At 43.9% G+C, this 20,568-nt stretch overlaps 1 protein-coding gene across 1 annotated transcript; it reads right to left on the reverse strand.

Annotated features, from left to right (window-relative positions):
* Window positions 1-558: 558 nt before the first annotated feature.
* On the reverse strand, window positions 559-9,555 carry LOC100672381 (CD209 antigen-like protein 2). Its single transcript, XM_064279827.1, is given in 7 exon segments — window positions 559-5,991; window positions 5,994-6,040; window positions 6,318-6,430; window positions 7,771-7,965; window positions 8,316-8,369; window positions 8,372-8,406; window positions 9,330-9,555. Coding segments are annotated over 7 exon segments (771 nt in total). The 3' UTR covers window positions 559-5,890.
* Between the last annotated feature and the right edge of the window lie 11,013 nt (window positions 9,556-20,568).

The following is a 20,568-nucleotide window of genomic DNA, read 5'->3' on the forward strand; positions in this document are numbered from 1 at the left end:
TTTTACTCCTTGCCTGTTTCTGGTCGTGTAAGTTACTTCAATTCTGCTACTATAAACAACACTCTGATGAACATCCTTGTAAATGTCACCTTGGGGCAGCCCTTCTTGAAAATGTGTCTATTTTCCAAATATCAGGGTATATATATGCATTCCTAATTTCGCTACACACTTCCAGATTGCTTTCCAAAATGATCCAACTAATTTACTAGCACTGCATGAAGGTTCCCGTCTCCCCACAACACTTCGAACTAAGCACCTTTCTAATTCTTGCCATTTTAATTGGCAAAAAGTGGTATCTCATTACCCTTTCTGGAATTAACAAAGAATTTTTTTATTGTGGTGAAAACATACACAAGAAAATATACAGCAATTCAACAATTTCCACATGTATAATTCGGTGACATTGATTACATTTTTCAAGTTTCTAAACCATCCTCACTGTCATTTTTCAAATCATCCCACCACCATTAACATAAACTCAATGCCCGCTTAGCAAAAATTCCTTCTTTCCCCTCCCCTCCCACCCACCCAGTAACCACTAATAAACTTTGTTTTCCATATATTTCCTATAAGTGCGATCACACAGCATTTGTCCTTTTGCAACTTATTTATTTTGTTCAGCATAATGTTTTCTAGGTTCATCTATGTTGTGGCACGCATCAGGACTTTATTTCTCTTTACGGCTGAGTAGTATTCCATTGTGTGTGGGGACCGCATTTGGTTTATCCATTCATCTGTTGATGAACACTTGGGTTGTTTCCACCTTTTGGTTGTTGTAAATAGTGCTGCAGTGAAGACTGGTGTACGTGAGTCTGTTCCTGTCACTGCTTTCAGGTCTTTTGAGTACTAATAAATTTAAGCGTTCTTCGAATGCAACCTCAACCTTCAGGCTTCTGTTACCTGATTGGGGTTCGTCCCCTGGAGTAGTTGAGCCAATGAAACGTACTCCAAGCCAGGAAGAGAGAGAAATTTTATTAGGAGGTGACACCAACAGGAGGGCCCCAACAGCAATGCAGACTGTTCTTTACAGGGTCCCCCAAAAGCAACTTTTACATCAGAGTTTACGTATCATTTTGGCAAGGATTACCTAATGTTTTTAAGCACGTAGCCCATAGACGGTCATATACATCACAAAACAACTACAAGAAACTCTTTATTAAACTAAAGATATGCATGTTGATGTTGGACATAGGGACTCTAATCTGTATGTTTGTAACAGGCTGGTGGAACTGGCCTGCCAAGTCCACTCTGATAGAAATAAAGAGCAAGAAAGAAAGCTACAGACCAAAAGTGCCAGGCAGCCTTCCCAGCTGCCGTCTTGCAGGCTGAAGGCCATTTCTCAAGAGAACAAAGATGAGGAGACAGACCAAGGCCATGAGCCGAGAGAGGTCTGCATTCCTTTAGAAAGAGACCAGAGCAACTGGTGCAATTAAAAAAAAAAAAAATGCTTACAGATTACTTACAGTATCATTATGGCATTAGTTATGTCAAGCTCTCAATCACCCATTTTGAAAAGAAGAAAACATGTTGCAAGGTATTAGGGTCACACTTCTCCTTCTGTAAATGGGTTCTTCACATTCTTGGGTTTTGTACTTTTTATTTACAAAATTATTTTTGCATATCCCAGAAATCAATCCCTTTGTAGTTTTAGGTGTTGCGGTGATCTCCCCCAGTGTGCTACCAGCCTGATAGTTTTATTTAGGGTGTCTTTTTTTTTGTTTGACAGAGATTCTTAATTTGGATATAATCAAATGCATCTTTTGTCTTCCTTTGTTTTGGGATCACCCTAAAGAAGTTTTTCTACAACTCTAGGTCATAAAGATATCTGCCTGAATTTTCTCCAATTGTTGTTGTTGTTGGGTACCGTCAAGTTGATCCCCACTCATAGCGACCCCATGTGGCAGAGGAGAATTGCCCCATAGGGTTTCCTAGGCTATAATCTTTATGGGAGCAGGTCACCAGGCCTTTCCTCCACAGAGCTGCTGGGTGGGTTTGAACCACCAACCCTTGGTTAGCAGCTGAGCACTTAACATTGTGCAATTAACCTAATAGTTTTGTCTTTCACCTTTAGCTCTGTAATCTATCTAAAGTCTACTTTCGTACATGGTGCAAAGAAGCGATTTATTCTGTCATGGACTGAATTTTGTTCCCCCAAAATATGTGTCAACTTGGCTAGGCCATGATTCCCAGTATTGTGTGATTGTCCACCATTTTGTCATCTGATATGATTTTCCCATGTACGTGTTGTAAATCCTTCCTCTATGTTAATGAGGCAGGATTAGAAGCAGTGTGTTAGTGAGGCAGGACTCAATCTACAAGATTAGGTTTTGTTTTAAATCAATCTCTTTTGAGATATAAAAGAGAGACGTGAGCAGAGAGACAGGGGGACCTCATACCACCAAGAAACAAGAGACAGGAGTCCTTTGGATTAGGGTTCCCTGTGCCAAGAAGCTTCAAGACCGGGGGAAGACTGATGACAAGGACCTTCCCCCAGAGCCGACAGAGACGGAAAGCCTTCCCCTGGAGATGGCACCCCAAATTTGGATTTCTACCCTCCTAAACTGTGAGAAAATAAATTTCTCTTTGTTAAAGCCATATCTACACTTGTGGTAGTTTCCATTTTCTCTATATAGTGAACATCTTCTATCTACTCTAATCATAAGATATTATTTCCATTTTACCTGGTTACCTGTTCCTGCACCAACACCATATTATTTTTTAAATTAATGTTTTATTTAAAAAACAAATACAACTTCATCCTGGTAAAATATACGTAACATAAAATTTGCCAATTTAACCACTCTTGAGTTAACGATTCAGTGACATTAATTGTATTCACAGCCAAATAGATTTGAGTCTTTTAAATACTTATTATTTTGAAATAATTTTAGATTGGCAGATGAGTTGCAAAGACAGTACAGAGAATTCCTGGATACTCTTCACCCGGCTTCCCCTGATGTTATCGACATCTTAAATTATCACGGTACATGGAAGAGATTCTCAGAGTCCTCAGATAGAATCAACACAGCTGACACCCTGGTTTTGGACTTTTAGTCTCCACAACAGTTCAAACCCACCCACTGGCACCACGGAATAAAAGGCCTGGCAATCTGCTTCCATTAAGATTACACCCAAGAAACCCCTGTGGAGCAGTTCTACTTTATAACACAGGGGGTTCGCCATGAGTCGGAGTCAACAGCAACAACAAGAAGCCTCCAGAGCTGTTAGTCAAGAAACTTCTGTTCTTATAAGCCACCCGATCAGGATATTTTGTTACAGCAGCCCTGGAAAATTAAAACAGCCTCCTAGAGAGAGGCGTATACAAAATTTATAAGAATATGTTAAAACCTCTGTAGTAATTAATAGATACTTGGAGGAGGAGATACTTTGAGGTTATGCAAATATCCTGCTTCCCCTTAAAGTCTCACCCATGAATTTTAGCATCCATTCTTAGATCTTCCCTGCAGCAATTATTACTGTGGTGTTTTAAGGGTGGTTTCCTATTTCCTTTTCTCCACATACATTTATTAACTGCAATTTTTCTGTAAGGAAGACCAAATCAAATTTTTAAATGGTATCAAAGAGTTGCCAAACAGATTTTAAAACCAACTTGACAAGTGGGTCACTTGGGATATAATAAAGAGGGTAAAACGAGGGAGGTAACCTCTTGATATCAGAGGTTGGGGAGAGAGGGGGCTTTAGTTTTCACTGTATAGATTTATACATGTTGGTTCTATAGGCACAATTACTTATTCAAAAAGTATATTAGAACATTCAAAGCTATAGTGAATTTTAAAAGCATCTTAAAAAGAAATTGCAACCAACGGATGAGTGGATAAACAAATTGTGGTACAGATATACAATGGAATATCATTCACTCATAGAAAAGAATAAAGTACTAGTGCCTGCTACCACCCGGACACAAGGACACACAGACTGTGTGACTTCATTTACATGAAATATTCAGAGTAGGTAATCCAGAGGCAGAAAGCAGATTAGTGGGTGCCAAAGGCTGGGGAGGGGGTACGGAAACGGGGAGTGACTGCTTAATGGGTATGAAATTTCATTTGGGGGTGATGAAAACATTTTGAAACTACAGAGGTGGTGGTTGTACCACACGGTGAATGTCCTGAAATGCCACCAAACTGTACATTTTAAAGCGGTTAATTTTAATATTATGTGAGTTCCACTTTTATTTTTGAAATGTGAGAAAAGAAAAAACAATATCACACAAGACTAGCCAATAAAATGTTGATAGAGAAGACTGATGCCTGGCAGATATCAAAACATGAGATATTCTCTTGGTTACCTAGTGCCACAGTAACAAAAATTCCACCAGTGAGTAGATTTAACAACAGAAATTTATTTTCTCACAGTTCTGGAGGCTAAAAGTCCAAATTAGGGTCTCAGACATGTTGATTGATTCCTTCTGGGAGCCCCTCTCCTAGTTTCTGGAAACTGTCATCAATCCTTGGCATTCCTTGGCAATCCTTGGTGTTCCTTGGAGTTTGTCTTCCCCCTGTGTATGTTTCTGGGTCTATTCTGCTTTTTTTTATAACTCAGAAGTGGTTAGGTTTAGGACCTAACCTGATATGACCTTGTTAACACAACAACAACAACAAAAAAACTCCTATTTTCAAACCGAGTCCTATTTACAGATACAGGGGTTAGGATTTCAACACATATTTGGGGGAAACACACTTCAATCCATAACAGATATGTTATCTTGGCTTGGGCTTCTCCAGAAACAGAGCCTGAGACAACAATTTGGATGAAGCAGTTTACCTGGAAAGTGATCCCAAGAAACACCAGTAGAGGAGCAAGAATGTGAGACAGGGAAGGGGAAGAGCCAATCCAGGGTGCACTGATGATCAGGTGACTGATGTGGGCAAATGAGGCTCAGTCCCACTAATGACCTAATGGTGTAGTTATCCTGCCTCTTGTGGGCTGGCTTTTCTGGGAAGCAGACTCTGAGTGAGGTGGAGTCTAACACTCAAGTTGCTCATTAAAGAGCATCACTGGGGTCAACATCCATGGAAGAGAGGAGAAGGAAGCAGGAATGGGCCGAGAGAGACACCAAGCTGAGCAGGTCTGACAACAGCTACAGGTCACCCCCATGGGGAGCTCTGAAACCAAAATGGTCCTTCCGGTTGCCCCACATTAAACCAAGGTTGCCACATCTTTATCTCCCTGCATTGATGTACACTGCATTGGGAAGGGGCATGACCTTGGACAAGGTGGCTTTCTGCAGCTTAGTCTATTTCCAAAGGAGTCTACCAAGAGTCCTCCCAGCAGCTGGGGCAACATGTCCTTCCTTGAAGGGGAATCTAGGAGGCCCATCCCAGTGTCCACCACATCATCGAGAGGGGAGGGAGCTGGGGTGATTATACACCAACTCCCAAGTCATGGTTGATTAGGGGCATTAATTGCCTTGTGCTTCCAACCTGCAGAATGGGCTCCAGAAATCAGTGTAGTTAATGCTGGATGGAATTTGAACAAATGGAAGGTGTGCATGGACATGATAAAATCTGAGGGGATGCAACAACCCAAACTGTGATCTTGGCAAGGGAGAGAGTAGACTGATGGAACACAGAAAGCACCCAATTGTATCCCACACCAGGCCTATTTATTAATCTCCAAGAAAGGCCCAGAATTCAACCTCTTAGCCATGGGGAACTAAGAGGAACCAGAGGAGGGGCAGAGGTGGACCCAAGCCCATAAAGCCAGTAGGCCAGTGCCCATTAAGGATGAGGAATTTGACAAAAGTCTTGGAGCTTTTGTCAAGATCTCCACACCTGCAGACTGGGAGAAGAAACCCTGGCGTGTGGGTGAAGTTCTGCAACCCAGCAGTTGGGTTGGGGCTGCAGGGAATGACGGTAACAACCAGACTTCAGTTGCTGGAGCAGGAGGCTGCAGTTGTCTTGCAGATCCAGAACTTGCTATTATCACATTTGGAGTCTTTCCAGCCTTCTCCTCTAAATTCTGCAGTTTTTCCTCCCCACTGCTGTTGGGTTCCCCTTTGTTCCAATATTTCATGAAGCTGCAAGACCCATCCAGAACATGAGCCTCTGCCCCAGGACCTGCCCCTGCCCCGCCCAGGCTGTGAGCTTCTCTTGCAGCTTTGATGGTGGACTTTTAGGCATCGGTCATCCTGTCTGAACATGGGTATGAAGACCACCTTCCTAAAATACATAAAAGTCCCAGATTTTTAGGCTTAAGGGATCAGACAGTGGAGGAGGGCCTCTATGTTAAGCTCTAGTCATAGTTTCAGAACCTCACCCCCAGGTGTCAGGGTGTTCCCTTCTCCTGAGACCTACCTGAGCAACAGAGATGAACCATCCACCCAGTGCCATATGCCTTCATGTTTCAAGTCAGAAAGCCCTATCCAGGTGAACAGATTACTCGTAGAAGTCTGTACCTGTAGGAAGTTCTGTTGGGGGCAGAGGAGAGGTCAGGAGGGAACTCTGCCCTCCATTCTCCAGACCCAGTGTTATGGATTGAGCTGTGTCCCCTGCCCCCAAAATATGTATTGAAGTCTTGGCCCCTGGGACCTGTGGGTGTGATCCTGTTTGGAAACAGGGATTGTCTTTTGTTATGTTAATGAGGTTAGACCAGAGCAGGGTGGGTCCTAAACCTAATCACTTCTGAGTCATAAAAAGAGCAGAATGGACACAGAGACACACACAGGAGGAAGACAGACGCCACGTGAGGACCCATCTACAAGCAAAGGAATGCTAAACATTGCTGGCAGACACCGGAAACTAGGAAACAGACTCACAGAAGGAATCAACATGGCCAAGACCCTGATTTGGACTTTTAGCGTCCTGAACTGTGAGAAAATAAATTCCTGTTCTTTAAAGCCACCCACTTGTGGTATTTCCGTCACAGCAGCACTAGGGAACTAAGACACCCAGTGTCTCCGCAATCTCTTGGCAGGAAGTTTTTCTTTCAGTCTAACCTTCAGCCTCCTAACATGCCTGGTCCTGAGCCCTCACATGTGCTCAGGATGTCTGGGTATCTCTCACATCTGCATCCTAGGGGCACATGTGTTCTGACTTGCAAGTATACATGCCCTCCGGCCTCTCATCACATACATATGCTACCACTGCATGTTTACGTGTTTTACACGTTCGAGGCATGTTCGTGTGAATTTACACATGACTGGGTTTAATGTGGAAACCCCGGTGGCATAGTAGTTAAGTGCTACAGCTGCTAACCAAGAAGTCAGCACTTCAAATCCACCAGGCGCTCCTTGGAAACTCTGTGGGGCAGTTCTACTCTGACCTATAGGGTCGCTATGAGTCAGAATCGACTCGACGGCAATAGGTTTTTTTTTTATGGGGACTTAATGTGCTAGAGCCAGATTGTATCACCTTGTGGAAGCTGACTGTGCTTCCCAGCTTCACATTGAGTGATGTCACACTGATAGCTTGAAATTAGCCGTAGTGGGAATATTTACACCGGGGAAATTGGCAAACACTACAAATCAGAGCTTTTCCCTCACTGGAGAGTTGGTTGTTGAACATTTACTAGCACACCACTGGGGCTTACTTACATTTTACGTGTTCTCAAGAGCATTCACACATATTAACATCTTGTCTAAACCTATTTGCAAGGTGTCTGGGACCCCCTCGTTCATATCTTTCTCCTCCTTACTTTTCCAAGTGAAACTGCCCCACTTCTAGAAAGACCCTTGTGATCCTTCCCTCCCCAGCTGTCCAATGGCCAGATGCATGCCCAGGACAAGTTGGGGCCTCCCACAGGGCATACCTGCTTCTCAGCAGTTTTGATTACGACCAGTTGGGCCCCAACTTCCTGGCAGGCAGTGATGGCATCGTACCAGTTCCATTGGGAGTTAGAGAAGAAGTAACAGTTTCCTTGGAAGAATGTCCACTCCCAGAAACAAGGGTGGCACAGGCAATCTGGGTGGTGGTGGTGGGAATGGCTCAGGGCGGGGATCCAGATCTAGATGCTCATATCCCTGTAGCTGCCCTACCGTGGGAGCTGTTAAAAGTCCTTAACTTTATGCCCTGGGTGGTCTATCCTCTTTCCACTTGCTGAGACCCTTCCCCAGTCCCAGGAGAACCCAGCAGAAGTGGGTTCTGTTTCTTCCAGATTAAGAAAACTAGGTGCTTTAGAGCTCAGAACAGAAAGCAAATGACTGCCTTAATTTTGCGCCTGCGGTGTACCTAGACCCCTGCCAGCACCAAACGCAATCATCACTGTTACTCTGTGTCCTCATTTCACAGATGAGGAAACTGAGGCTCAGAGACCCTCTCTGGCTCCAGGACTCCAATGTCCAGCTACTCACCAACCCCAGCCTTCAGCTGGGTGAGTTTCTGGTAGATTTCCTCCTGCTTTGAATGTTCCAGCCCCTGGAGCTGAGGACTTTAGGGACCTTGGAGACTGTGCCAAGAGAAAAGAAACTACAATTATTGAGCACCTACTATGTGGCACACTCTGCACTGGGTCCCCAGAACATCATTTCTGAGAGTCAAAGTCTTGGCTAATCCCCTTTCTCTTCCCTCCTCCTCCTCCCCTACCTCACCTGTACCAGGGGATTGGAAGGGACTGTAGAAGACACTCTCTGAGCAGCACAGGAGAAACCCCTGAGGAACCTGAGTCTCGCCTTTAAGCCCCACCTCCCTCCAAGACTTGGCCACCCCAGGTGTGTCCCTAGCAGAAGGCCCAGACCTGCAAGCCCAGACCCCCCAGGGCCTGCCTCTCACTTTGGACCAGGACAGCCACCAAAGCACAGTGATAAATGGGAGGAAGAAGAGCAGCAGTACCAGGGGGCATGGCCCTGGCCCAGACACCCTGAGGGAAGAAGGGCGGGCAGTTCTAGCAGCCCTATGCCACTGCCTCAACCTGCCAGGGCTCAGGAATCCTGTTCCTGCCTTGAGTACCTCTAGGACCCAGGAGTCCAGTCTCCAGTCTCCACCTCCCCCAGGACCCAGGAATCCAGTCCCCTGTCTCCACCCCTCCCAGTACCCAAAAGTGCAGTCCCCCAGCCTACACCTCCCCCAGGACACAGGAGTCCAGTCCCCCACCCTCTACCTACCCCAGGACCCTGGAGTCCAGTCCTCCCTTAGGACCCAGGAGTCCAGTCCCCCACCCTCTACCTACCCCAGGACTCAGGAGTCCAGTTTCCCAGCCTCCACTCCCCCAGGACCCAGGAGTCCAGTCCCCCAGCCTCCACCTCCCCCAGAACCCAGGAGTCCAGTCCTCCATCCTCTACCTCCCCCAGGATCCAGGATTCTGTTTAGTTGCCTCTACCTCCTTCAAAACCCAGGAGTCAGTGAGAACCTGTCCCTGCCCTATCCTCTAACCCTGCTCTACTGCAAAGTACTTGAGGCCGTGAATCTGTCGGAATCCAAAGTCTTTTGGAGAATGTCTGATACTACTGGTTATCAACTCTTCCTCATCTGAAATGGGCAGAGCGTGGACCCAGAGCCTGGGCGAGCTGAGACCTGTGCTGGCCACTCCCTGTGTCCCCCTCCCCAGGATCCCAGAGCCCCAACCAGCCTCACCCAGGGGGCCCAGCTGCTGCACCATGGGTGCCTTGGAATCTCACTGCTCCACATGCATCCCCTGTCCTTTCTCAATGCCTCGTCCACAGACAGCTGAGGAACACAGCCACGGCTTTTCCTTCCCACCCTATAATGCTGGATCCTCAAACCTACTCCTACTCAGGAAGAGAAACAAGGAACTGAGCTTTGAGGTTCACCAGAAAAGGCTGGAGGGCAGAAGCAGAGCTTCTGACACAACATGAGATGGGCCAGACCTTCCAGGAATTCCAGAGAGGTGAGGGGTGGTCTGGGGTCAACATTGAGAGGGACTGGCCCACTCATGGCCAAGCCGAAGGATGCTTTCTGTGAAATTTGACAGCATATAAAGCAAAGTGATTTTGTTATACCCTCTCCTGGCAGGGGTGGGCTAGCAGGGCTGCCAATTTTCCAGGAACTACAGTCCCCTCTGACCTCAAGCCTTTGCTGCCTTGGCTTGCTGATTTCTGCGTGTAAGGTGATTTCTGCTGACTTTGGGAGCTGGGGATGAGTCATAATTGCCTATGTTCATTTAATGCCTAGGGCCATGGTGGGTCAGTGGTAGAATTCTCGCCTTCCTGGAGGGAAACCTGAATTCAATTCCCGGCCAACGCACCTCGTGCACAGCCACCACCCATCTGTCAGTAGAGGTTTGCGCGGTGCTATGATGCTGAACAGGTTTCAGCTGAGCTTCCAGACTAAGTTGGACTAGGAAGAAAGGCCTGGCAACCTACTTCTGAAAAATCAGCCAATTGTGACACTTATTTGCCAGAGGTCCACTTGTACTTTGGAATAAAGCAATCCCTAGGTGGTGTAAATCTACTAGCAGAAAGGTTGGCAGTCTGAACGCACCCAGAGGTGCCTCTGAAGACAGCCCTGGCCATCTGCTTCCAAAAGATCACAGCCTTGAAAAACCTATGGAGCTGTTCTACTCAATGGCAACTAACAACACACCTAAATCTGAGTTCTTTGAGGGGGTTATGACGCGTCTCTATTGAACTGGCTGCCTGAAGTTTATTGGGGAGGTGAGAGTTCCACTGAATGCCTTCTTCAAGGGCCCAGCATGGTGCGTTCTGAGAAGTGGAACGAGTGCCTTGGTCACTATCAGTAATGTCTGGAACTCCTGAGGGGATAAGGAATGTTCTGGTGAAGCTCTGCATAGTGGTATTAGTACATGAAGAGACATGCGTGACCTTGATTAATTGGGTATCTGTGAGGCGAGGGGTTCCCAAAAGGGAAACTCTCAGGCAACCGCCCTAAAAGAGTTTGTAAAGACGTACAGATGTTGCCAGTTGTTGACCAGGGCATCCAGTGCTAAGATGAATGCTAGGTTTGGCCAATTGTGCTGAAACCTGGGTCCTGTCCTTTATCAGGGACATCCTGATTGACGCGTGGAAAGCAGCAACATTCCACTGAGCTCAACCACATATAATGGTGACAATGTTGTAGTAAAGTGTATGGACTCCCATTGGTGTTCACACAACTGATCCCAAGGGGCTCCCCAGATAGTCCCAGGGGCTGAGGAAAAGGTGACCTCCTCCAGCACTGTGGCATCAGGCAAGGGACTGAGGACAAGGGAGGCCAGCCCCGCCTACAGGTGGAATATGCCAGAGAGCCCAGGTTTGGGTCCATCCAGTATCAAGGAGGCAAACTGACATCATATAAAGTATGTTCACTGACAATAATGGGATCAATAACAGACAGACAGCAGGAAAATCTCTAAATACTTGGAAATTAAACAACACACTTCATTAATAATCCATGGGTCAAAGAGTAAATCTCAATGGAAATTAAAAAAAAAAAAAACCAACATAGAAAACATGTAGGATACAGTTAAACCAGTGCCAAGAGGGAAGCAGATGGCACTAAATGCTTACATTACAAAAGGGAAGGGTCACAAACCAATAATCTAAATTCTTACCTCAAGAAACCCTGTGTGTCTGTCAGTTTGCGGTACTGTGGGGGCTTGCCTGTTGCTGGGATGCTGGAAGCTCTGCCGCCGGTATTCAAACACCAGCAGGGTCACCCATGGCGGACAGGTATCAGCTAAACTTCCAGATGAAGACAGACTAGGAAGAAAGATCCAGTGGTCTGCTTGCTGAAAAGAAGTAGCCAGTGAAAACCGTATGAATAGTAGTGGAACATTGTCTGATACAGTGCCAGAAGATGAACCACTCAGGTTGAAAGGCACTCAAAAGATGACTGGGGAAGGGCTGCCTCCTCAAAGTAGAGTCGACCTTAATGATGTGCATGGAGTCAAGCTTTCGGAACCTTCATTTGCTGGCGTGGCACGACTCAAAATGAGAAGAAACAGCTGCAAACATCCATTAATAATCAGAACCTGGAATGCATGAAGTATGAATCTAGGAAAATCAGAAATCGTCAGATCAGAAATGAAATGGAACGCATAAACATCGATATCCTAGGCATTAGTGAGCTGAAATGGACTGGTATTGGCCATTTTGAATCAGACAATCATATGGTCTACTATGCCGGGAATGACAAATCGAAAAGGAATGGCATTGCAGTCATCATTAAAAAGAACATTTCAAAATCTATCCTGAAGTACAATGCTGTCAATGATAGGATAACATCCATATGCCTACAAAGAAGGCCAGTTAATACGACTATTATTCAAACTTACGCACCAACCACTGAGGCCAAAGATGAAGAAACTGAAGATTTTTACCAACTTCAGCAGTCTGAAATTGATCGAACGTGCAATCAGGATACATTGATGATTACCGGTGATTGGAATGCGAAAGTTGGAAACAAAGAAAAAGGACTGGCAGTTGGAAAAATCCGGCCTTGTTGATAGAAACGATGCCAGAGATAGCATGATAGAATTTTGCAAGACCAATGACTTCTTCATTGCAAATACCTTTTTTCACAAACACAAACAGCGACTATACACATGGATCTCGCCAGATGGAACACACAGGCATCAAATCGACTACATCTGTGGAAAGAGAAGATGAAAAAGCTCAGTATCATCAGTCAGAACAAGACCAGGGGCTTCAGAACAGATCATCAATTGCTCATATGCAAGTTTAAGCTGAAATTGAAGAAAATCAGAACAAGTCCACGAGAGCCAAAGTACAACCTTGAGTATATCGCACCTGAATTTAGAGACCATCTCAAGAATAGATTTGACTCATTGAACAGTAATGACCAAAGACCGATGAGTTGTGGAATGACATCAAGGACATTATACATGAAGAAAGTAAGAGGTCATTAAAAAGACAGAAACGGAAGAAAAGACCAAAATGGATGTCAGAAGAGACTCTGAAACTTGCTCTTGAATATCGAGTAGCTAAAGTGAAAAGAAGAAATGATAAAGTAAAAGAGCCGAACAGAAGATTTCAAAGGGCAGCTCAAGAAGACAAAGTAAAGTATTATAATGATGTGCAAAAACCTAGAGATAGAAAACCAAAAGGGAAAAACACGCTCGGCATTTCTCAAGCTGAAAGAAATGAAGAAAAAATTCAAGCCTCAAGTTTCAATACTGAAGGATTCTACAGGGAAAATATCAAACAATGCAGGAAACATCTAAAGAAGATGGAAGGAATGCACAGAGTCACTATACCAAAAAGAATTGGTCGACATTCCACCATTTCAGGAGGTAGCATATGAACAGGAACTGACAGCACCGAAAGAAGAAGTCCAAGGTGCACTGAAGGCACTGGAGAAAAACAAGGCTCCAGAAACTGACAGAATACCAATTGAGATGTTTCAACAAATGGATGAAGTGCTGGAAGTGCTCACTCATCTATGCCAAGAAATTTGGAAGACAGCTACATGGCCAGAAGAACACAGTATCAGGATGGAAGGAAGACTCATTAACAACCTGCAATATGCAGATGACACTACCTGGCTTGCTGAAAGTGAAGAGGATTTGAAGCACTTACTGATAAAGATCAAAGGCCACAGCCTTCAGTATGACTTGCACCTCAAGATAAAACAAAAATCCTCACAACTGGACCAATAAGCAACATCATAATAAATGGAGAAAATATTGAAGTTGTCAAGGATTTCATTTTACATTGGATCCACAATCAACACCCACGGAAGCAGCAGTCAGGGAATCAGACAGTGTATGACATTGGGCAAATCTGCTGCAAAAGATCTCTTTAAAGTTTTGAAAAGCAAAGATGTCATTTTGTGAACTAAGGTGTGCCTGACTCAAGCCATGGTATTTTCAATTGCCTCATATGCATGTGAAAGCTGGACAATGAATAAGGAAGACTGAAGAAGAATTGATGGCTTTGAATTATGGTGTTGGCAAAGACTATTGAAGATACCATGGACTGCCAGAAGAATGAACAAATTGTCTCGGAAGAAATACAGCCAGAATGCTCCTTAGGAGCAAGGATGGTGAGACTTCACCTCACGTACTTTGGACATGTTATCAGGAGGGACCAGTTCCTGGAGAAAGACATCACGCTTGGTAAAGTGGAGGGTCAGCGAAAAAGAGGAAGACCCTCAATAAGGTGGATTGACACAGTGACTGTAACAATGGGCTCAAGCATAAAAAGGACCGTGAGGATGGCGCAGGACTGGGTAGTGTTCCATTCTGACGTACATATGGGTACATAGGGGTCACTACGAGTCGGAACAGCTAACGACAACACATATATATGTATACATATAAATAATAAAAAAAAAAAATTTTTTTTTAATATAACCCGAAAAATGAGAAGTCCAGAACACTTAATTGTGCTCATGTGGAACCTGTACATAGACCAAGAGGTAGTTATTCAAGGGGATACTAAAACCCGTTGCCGTCAGGTCAATTCTGACTCACAGCAACCTTATAGGACAGAGTAGAACTGCCCCATAGGGTTTGCAAGGAGCAGTTGGTAGGTTCAAACTACGAATCTTTTGGTTAGCAGCCTGAGCTCTTTAACCACTGTGCCAAACGGGATACTGCATGGTTTAAATTCAGGAAAGGTGTGCATCAGGTTGCATCCTTTCACCATACTTATTTAATATGTATGCCGAGCAAGTAATCTGAGAAGCTAGACTATGGGAAGAAGAATGTGGCAGCAGCATTGGCGGAAGACTCATTAACAACCTGCAATATGTAGATGATAAAATCTTGCTTACTGAAAGGGAAGACGACTTGAAGCACTTAACTGTTGAAGACCAAAGACTATAGCCTTCAGTATGGATTACACCTCAACATAAAGAAAACAAAAACCCTCACAATTGGACAAATAAGTAACATCATGATAAGCAGAGAAAAGATTGAAGTTGTCAAGGATTTCATTTCACTTGGATCCACTAACAACACCCATGGAAGCAGCAGTCAGGAAATCAAAAGACGCATTGCACTGGGCAAATCTGCTGCAAAAGACCTCTTCTAAGTGTTAAGAAACAAAGATGTCACTTTGAGGCCTAAGGTGCGCCTGACCCAAGCCATGGAATTTTCAATGGCCTCATACGCCTGGGAAAACTGGACAATGAGAAAGGAAGACCAAAGAAGAATTGATGCATTTGAGTTACGGTGTTGGCAAAGAGCATTACATACCACGGACTGCCCGAAGAACAAACGAGTTTGTCTTGCAAGTAATACAGCCAGAGTGCTCCTTGGAAGTGAGGATGGCGAGACTTTGGCTCATGTACTTTGGACTTGTTATCAGGAGGGATCTGTCCCAGAAGAAGGACATCATGCTTGGTAAAGTACAGGGTCAGCAAAAAAAGAGGAAGAACCTCAACAAGATGGATTGGACACAGTGGCTACAACAATGGGCTCAAACATAGCAATGATTGTAAGGATGGTGCAGGACCGGGCAGTGTTTCATTCTGTTGTACATAGGGTCGCTGTGAGTCAAAACCAACTTGATAACACCTAACAACGACAGATATGTGTGTGTGTATAATGTATATATTGAGATATACTTCATCATTTTAAAGCATACAATGCAGCAGTTTTGAGTATACTCACAAGGTTTTGCAACTATCCTCACTACCTTCATTTCAGGTCATTTTCTCTTACCCCAGAAAGAAATCCCATAGTCATTAAGCAGATACTCTCTGTTCCCCCCTCACCCCAGCCACTGGTGACCACTAACCTACCTCCTGACTTGCCTGTTCTGCACATTTCAGATAAATGTGATCATACAGTATGTGGTCTTTGGTGTCTGAGCATAGTCTTTCTGAGGTCCATCCATGTTGTATCATGTATCAGTACTTCATTCCTTCTTACGGCTAAATAATATTCCATTGTACAGATAGGCCACCATTTGTTTACCCATTCGTTTACTGATGGACATTACGGTTATTTCCACCTTTTGGCTGTTATGAATAATGGTGCTATGACCATTTTGTACAATTTTGTGTAGACATACGTTTTCATTTCTCTTGGATATATGCCTAGGGGTGGAATTGCTGCATCACATGATAACTCTTATGTTTAACTTTTGAGGAACTGAAAAACTTTTTTGCAAAGGGGCTGCACCATTTTACAGTCTCTCCAGCAGTTTATGAGGGTTCCAATTTCTCCAAGTCCTTGCTAACACTTGTTATTACCTGACATTTTGATTTTAGTGTGAGGAGCCCTGGTGGCACAATGGTTAAGCACTCAACTGCTAACGAGGGTCCACGGTTCTGCTCTGCAGGGGCAAAAAGGCCTGGTGATCTGCTCGCATTGACGTTACAGCCAGGAAACCGTATGGGGTGGTTCTACTCTGTCTTATAGGGTTGCTATGAGTCAGAATCCACTCCAGGGCACACAACAACATCCTAGAGGGTATGAAGTGGTATCCCTTTGTAGTTTTGATTTGCATATTCCTTGGAGAACTTATTAAAATCCAGATTCCTGATCCATTCCCACAAGATGTCAATTCACTGAGTCGGAGTGGGGCCCAGGAATCTGTATTTTTCACTTGCCATTTTTAGACCCACTGAAGGGGAAACTTTGCCCTAGCTCTGCACCTGTCAGTTGCTTACAATCCCACCATTAAAACATAGGGCTGGATAAGAACTCACCTCATAGGTGGGTCACTAGGCAGCCCAAGGGTGGAGACTCAGGGACCCAAGGTGCTTGCAGGGTCTCAATGTTTGCTTGCAGGTTCACCAAGTCTGGAATGAAGTGGAGCCCAACAACCAAGGGTCTGAAGACCGCACGGAGTTAAAGGCGATGGCTGGAATGATGCCATTTGTTACTTACAGAACTTCGGGGTCTGCAAGAAGCCCGCTGATCCTCGCTGTAGCCCCACTCCTGTGCCTCAAGGTCCCCAGAAATGAGTCCCGACCCCCACTTCCGGTTGGGGGGTCTTCAGGCAGGCGCCAACCTGGCACGATCCTCCCCCATGAAAACAACCAGTTAACCCTTCCTTGGCATTTCCTAGTTGCTAAACACTGTCATGGAACAAGTACAACCAGAATGCTCCTTAGAAGGAAGGATGGTGAGACTGCATCTTACATACTTTGGACATGTTGTCAGGCGGGAACAGTCCCCGGAGAAGGACATCTTGCTTGGTAAAGCAGAGGGTCGACAAAAAAGAGGAGGACCGTCAACGAAATGGATTGACACAGTGGCTGCAACGATGGGCTCAAACCTAGCAACATTGTAAGGGTGGCACAGGACCGGGCAGCGTTTCATCCTGGGGTACATAGGGTTGCTATGTGTCGGAGCCTACTCGACTGGATCTAACAACAACAAACGCTGTCCTAAGCACCTTATATCAATCAGCTCATTAAATCCTCATAACAACTCCATAAGGTAGGTGCTATCTCCAGTCCCATTTTACAGGTGCACCAACTGAGGCCCAGAGAGGCTAAGTAGTTTACTCTGGATCACATAGCTGATACTCAGTACAGCTGGATTTCAAACTCAGGCAGTTTGATTCCCATGCTCTTTAAGTATGTATTTCACACAACACTCCCGTATTCTGCTCTCCCCACCTCTCTTTCCTCATGAAGCCAGGGTGCAGAAGTAGGGGTGAGCCAAAATGTCTTATTGATCTGAGCCAACACCTCCCTGCTTTGATTATTTAAACTTCATGATAAGCTTTGCTATCTGCAAAGGCATTGTTCTCTTCCAACAATTTCTGGCATATACTTGTGTGTTTTGCTCCCAGATAAAAATGGAATTAGCTTATGGAGTTCATTATAAAATCCTGGAATTTTACTGTTCAAATAAATCTGGGAAGTTAGCCTCCCTCTTATCAAATTAGGGTTGCTAAGAGTCAGAATCAAGTCAACAGAAGTGGGTTTGCTTTTGCTTATTGGTTATCAAATTAGGAGCCCTGGTGGCACATTGGTTAAGTGCTCTGCTACTAACCAAGAGGTTGGTGGTTCAAACTCACCAGCTGCTCTGTGAGAGAAAGAAGTGGCAGTGTGCTTCTATAAAGATTTCAGCCTTAGAAACCCTATGGGGCAATTCTACTCTGTTCTATAGGGTCGCTATGAGTCAGAATCAACTGGGGGTTGTGGGTTTGTTTTGTATTTGTTTTTGGTTTTCTTGGTTTTATAAAATTAATTATTCCCATCCAGGAACATAATATAACTCATCACTTGGTCTTTTTTTAATGTCCCTCAGGAAAGTTTAAAATTTTCTTTATGTAGATCATATATATTTTTGTATCTGAGTTCATGAATAAGTTAGTGTACAATTTTATCGCTATCTCTTCTCTTTAAAGGTTTTGGGGTTAGACTCTGCAGTGTATACCGAATTTCATCTTTTCTGTCTTCTGGCAGAGTTCACATAATACAGGAATTCTCTATTGCTTGGAGAAATAGGAGAACTCACCATTTAAAAAGCAGTGACTGGCCTGCACCCATCCTTTAAATTGGTAGTTCTTTCCAACCAGTTGCCATCAAGTAGACTGTGACTCACAGGGACCCGACGTGTGTCAGAGTAGAACTGTGCTCTGCTGGTTCTTCAATGGATGATTTTTTGGAAGCAGATTGCCAGGCATTTCTTCCAAGGCGCCTTTGGGTGGACTCAAACCTCCAACTTTTGGGTTAGCAGCTAAGCACATCAACCATTTGCACCACCCAGGAGCTCCTTGTAGTTCCTTAGCTACCTTAAAATTTATTCTCCTGTGATTATTTGTTTATTTGGGTTTATATTTTCCTAGAATATCTCCCATTTCTTCTAGAGTTTCAAGTTTATTGGCATAAATGCTTTTTTTTTTTTAAGTCTCAATTTGAAGTTATTATAAACTCAGAAGAAGTTGCAAAAATAGTACAGAAAAGTCCCATGTATCCATCGCCCCGTTCCCCTCAGCGGTTACATCTTGTATCTTACATAATTATAAGTGCAATGTAAACCCAGAAAACTGACATTGGTGCAATACAATTGAATTAGCTAGACTACAGACTTGGCATAAAGTATTTTTTAATTGAAGTGAAATTTATATAACATAAAATTAACCATTCTGAAATGAACGATCCAATGGCACTTAGCACATTCACAACATTGTACAACCACCACCTCTATCTAGTTCCAGAACATTCTCATCATCTCAAAGAGAAACTCCATACCCATCAGACGTCACCACCCCCCCCCCTTTGGTTCTCCCCGCAGCCCCTGCAACCACATTTCTCTCTATATAGATTTGCCTATTCTGGACATTTACCGTATATGGAATAACTCTGTATTTGTCCTTTAGTGCCTGGTTTCTTTCACTTAGCATAATGTTTTCAAGGTTCATCCATGTCATCACATATCAGTCCTCCATTCCTTGTTATGGCTGAATAATACTCCATTGTATAGATATACCACATGTTGTCTATCCATTTACCTGTTGAGCATTTGGGCTGTTTCTACCTTTTGGCTACAGTAAGTAATGCTGCTATGATCACTTAAAAAGTCCCTGGGGTGCAAACATGCTTGGCTGCTAACGACAGGTTGGAGGTTTGAGTCCATCCAGAGACTCTTGGAAGAAACGCCTGGTGATCTACTTCAAAAAAAAAATCCTCCATTAAAAGCCCTGTGAACCCGAAGGCAGGAAGGGACAAGAAAACTGGATGAAAGGAAATGGGGAACCCAGGGTGGAAGGGGGAAGAGTGCTGACACATTGCAAGGATTGCAACCAATGTCACGAAACAATTTGTGTATAAATTTTCAAAACAGAAACCAATTTGCTCTGTAAAGTTTCACCTAAAGCACAATTAAAAATAAAATAAGAAAAAACTATGGAGCACAGTTCTATTCTGACACACATGGGGTCACCATGATCGGAATTGACATGACAGCAACTGGTTATGAACATGCGTGTTTTATGAACGTATTTGTTTGACTCCCTGTTTTAAGCTGGGAGTAGAATTTCTGGCAGAAAGCTTTATTTTATTGTGATAAAAATTATGTAGATGGGTAGAAAGATAGATAGATAGATAGATAGATAGATAGATAGATAGATAGATAGATAGATAGATAGATAGATAGATAGATAGATAGATAGATAGATAGATAGATAAAAAAGATAGATAGATAGATAGATAGATAGATAGATAGATAGATAGATAGATAGATAGATAGATAGATAGATAGATAGATAGATAGATAGATAGATAGATAGATAGATAGATAGATAGATAGATAGATAGATAGATAGATAGATAGATAGATAGATAGATAGATAGATAGACGGACAGACAGATAGATAGGTAAAGAAAGAGAGATAGCTGCCATCAAGTCGACTCCAACTCATGATGGCTGTATGTACAGCAGGATGAGACATTGTCCAGTCCTGCATCATCCTCATGATCACTGGCATGTTCAAGTCCATAATTGCAGCTATTGTGCCAATCCGTCTCACTGAGGGTTTCCTCACCCTCACTGGCTCTCTTCTTCACCAAACATGGTGTCCTCCTGCAGCTGTTGACCCCTCCGAATGATGTGTCCAAAGCAAATGAGTTGGACAATGTTTTGTCGTCATTCATAGGTTTTCATTGACTCATTTTCAGAAGTAGATCACCAGGCCTTTCTTCCTAGGCCGTCTTAGTCTGGAAGCTCCATTGAAACCTGCGCACCATGGGCAGTATTCAAAATCCCAGTGGTATAGCTTCCAGC

The sequence above is a fragment of the Loxodonta africana genome, chromosome 3 (assembly GCF_030014295.1).
Source record: "Loxodonta africana isolate mLoxAfr1 chromosome 3, mLoxAfr1.hap2, whole genome shotgun sequence".
NCBI lineage: Eukaryota > Metazoa > Chordata > Mammalia > Proboscidea > Elephantidae > Loxodonta > Loxodonta africana.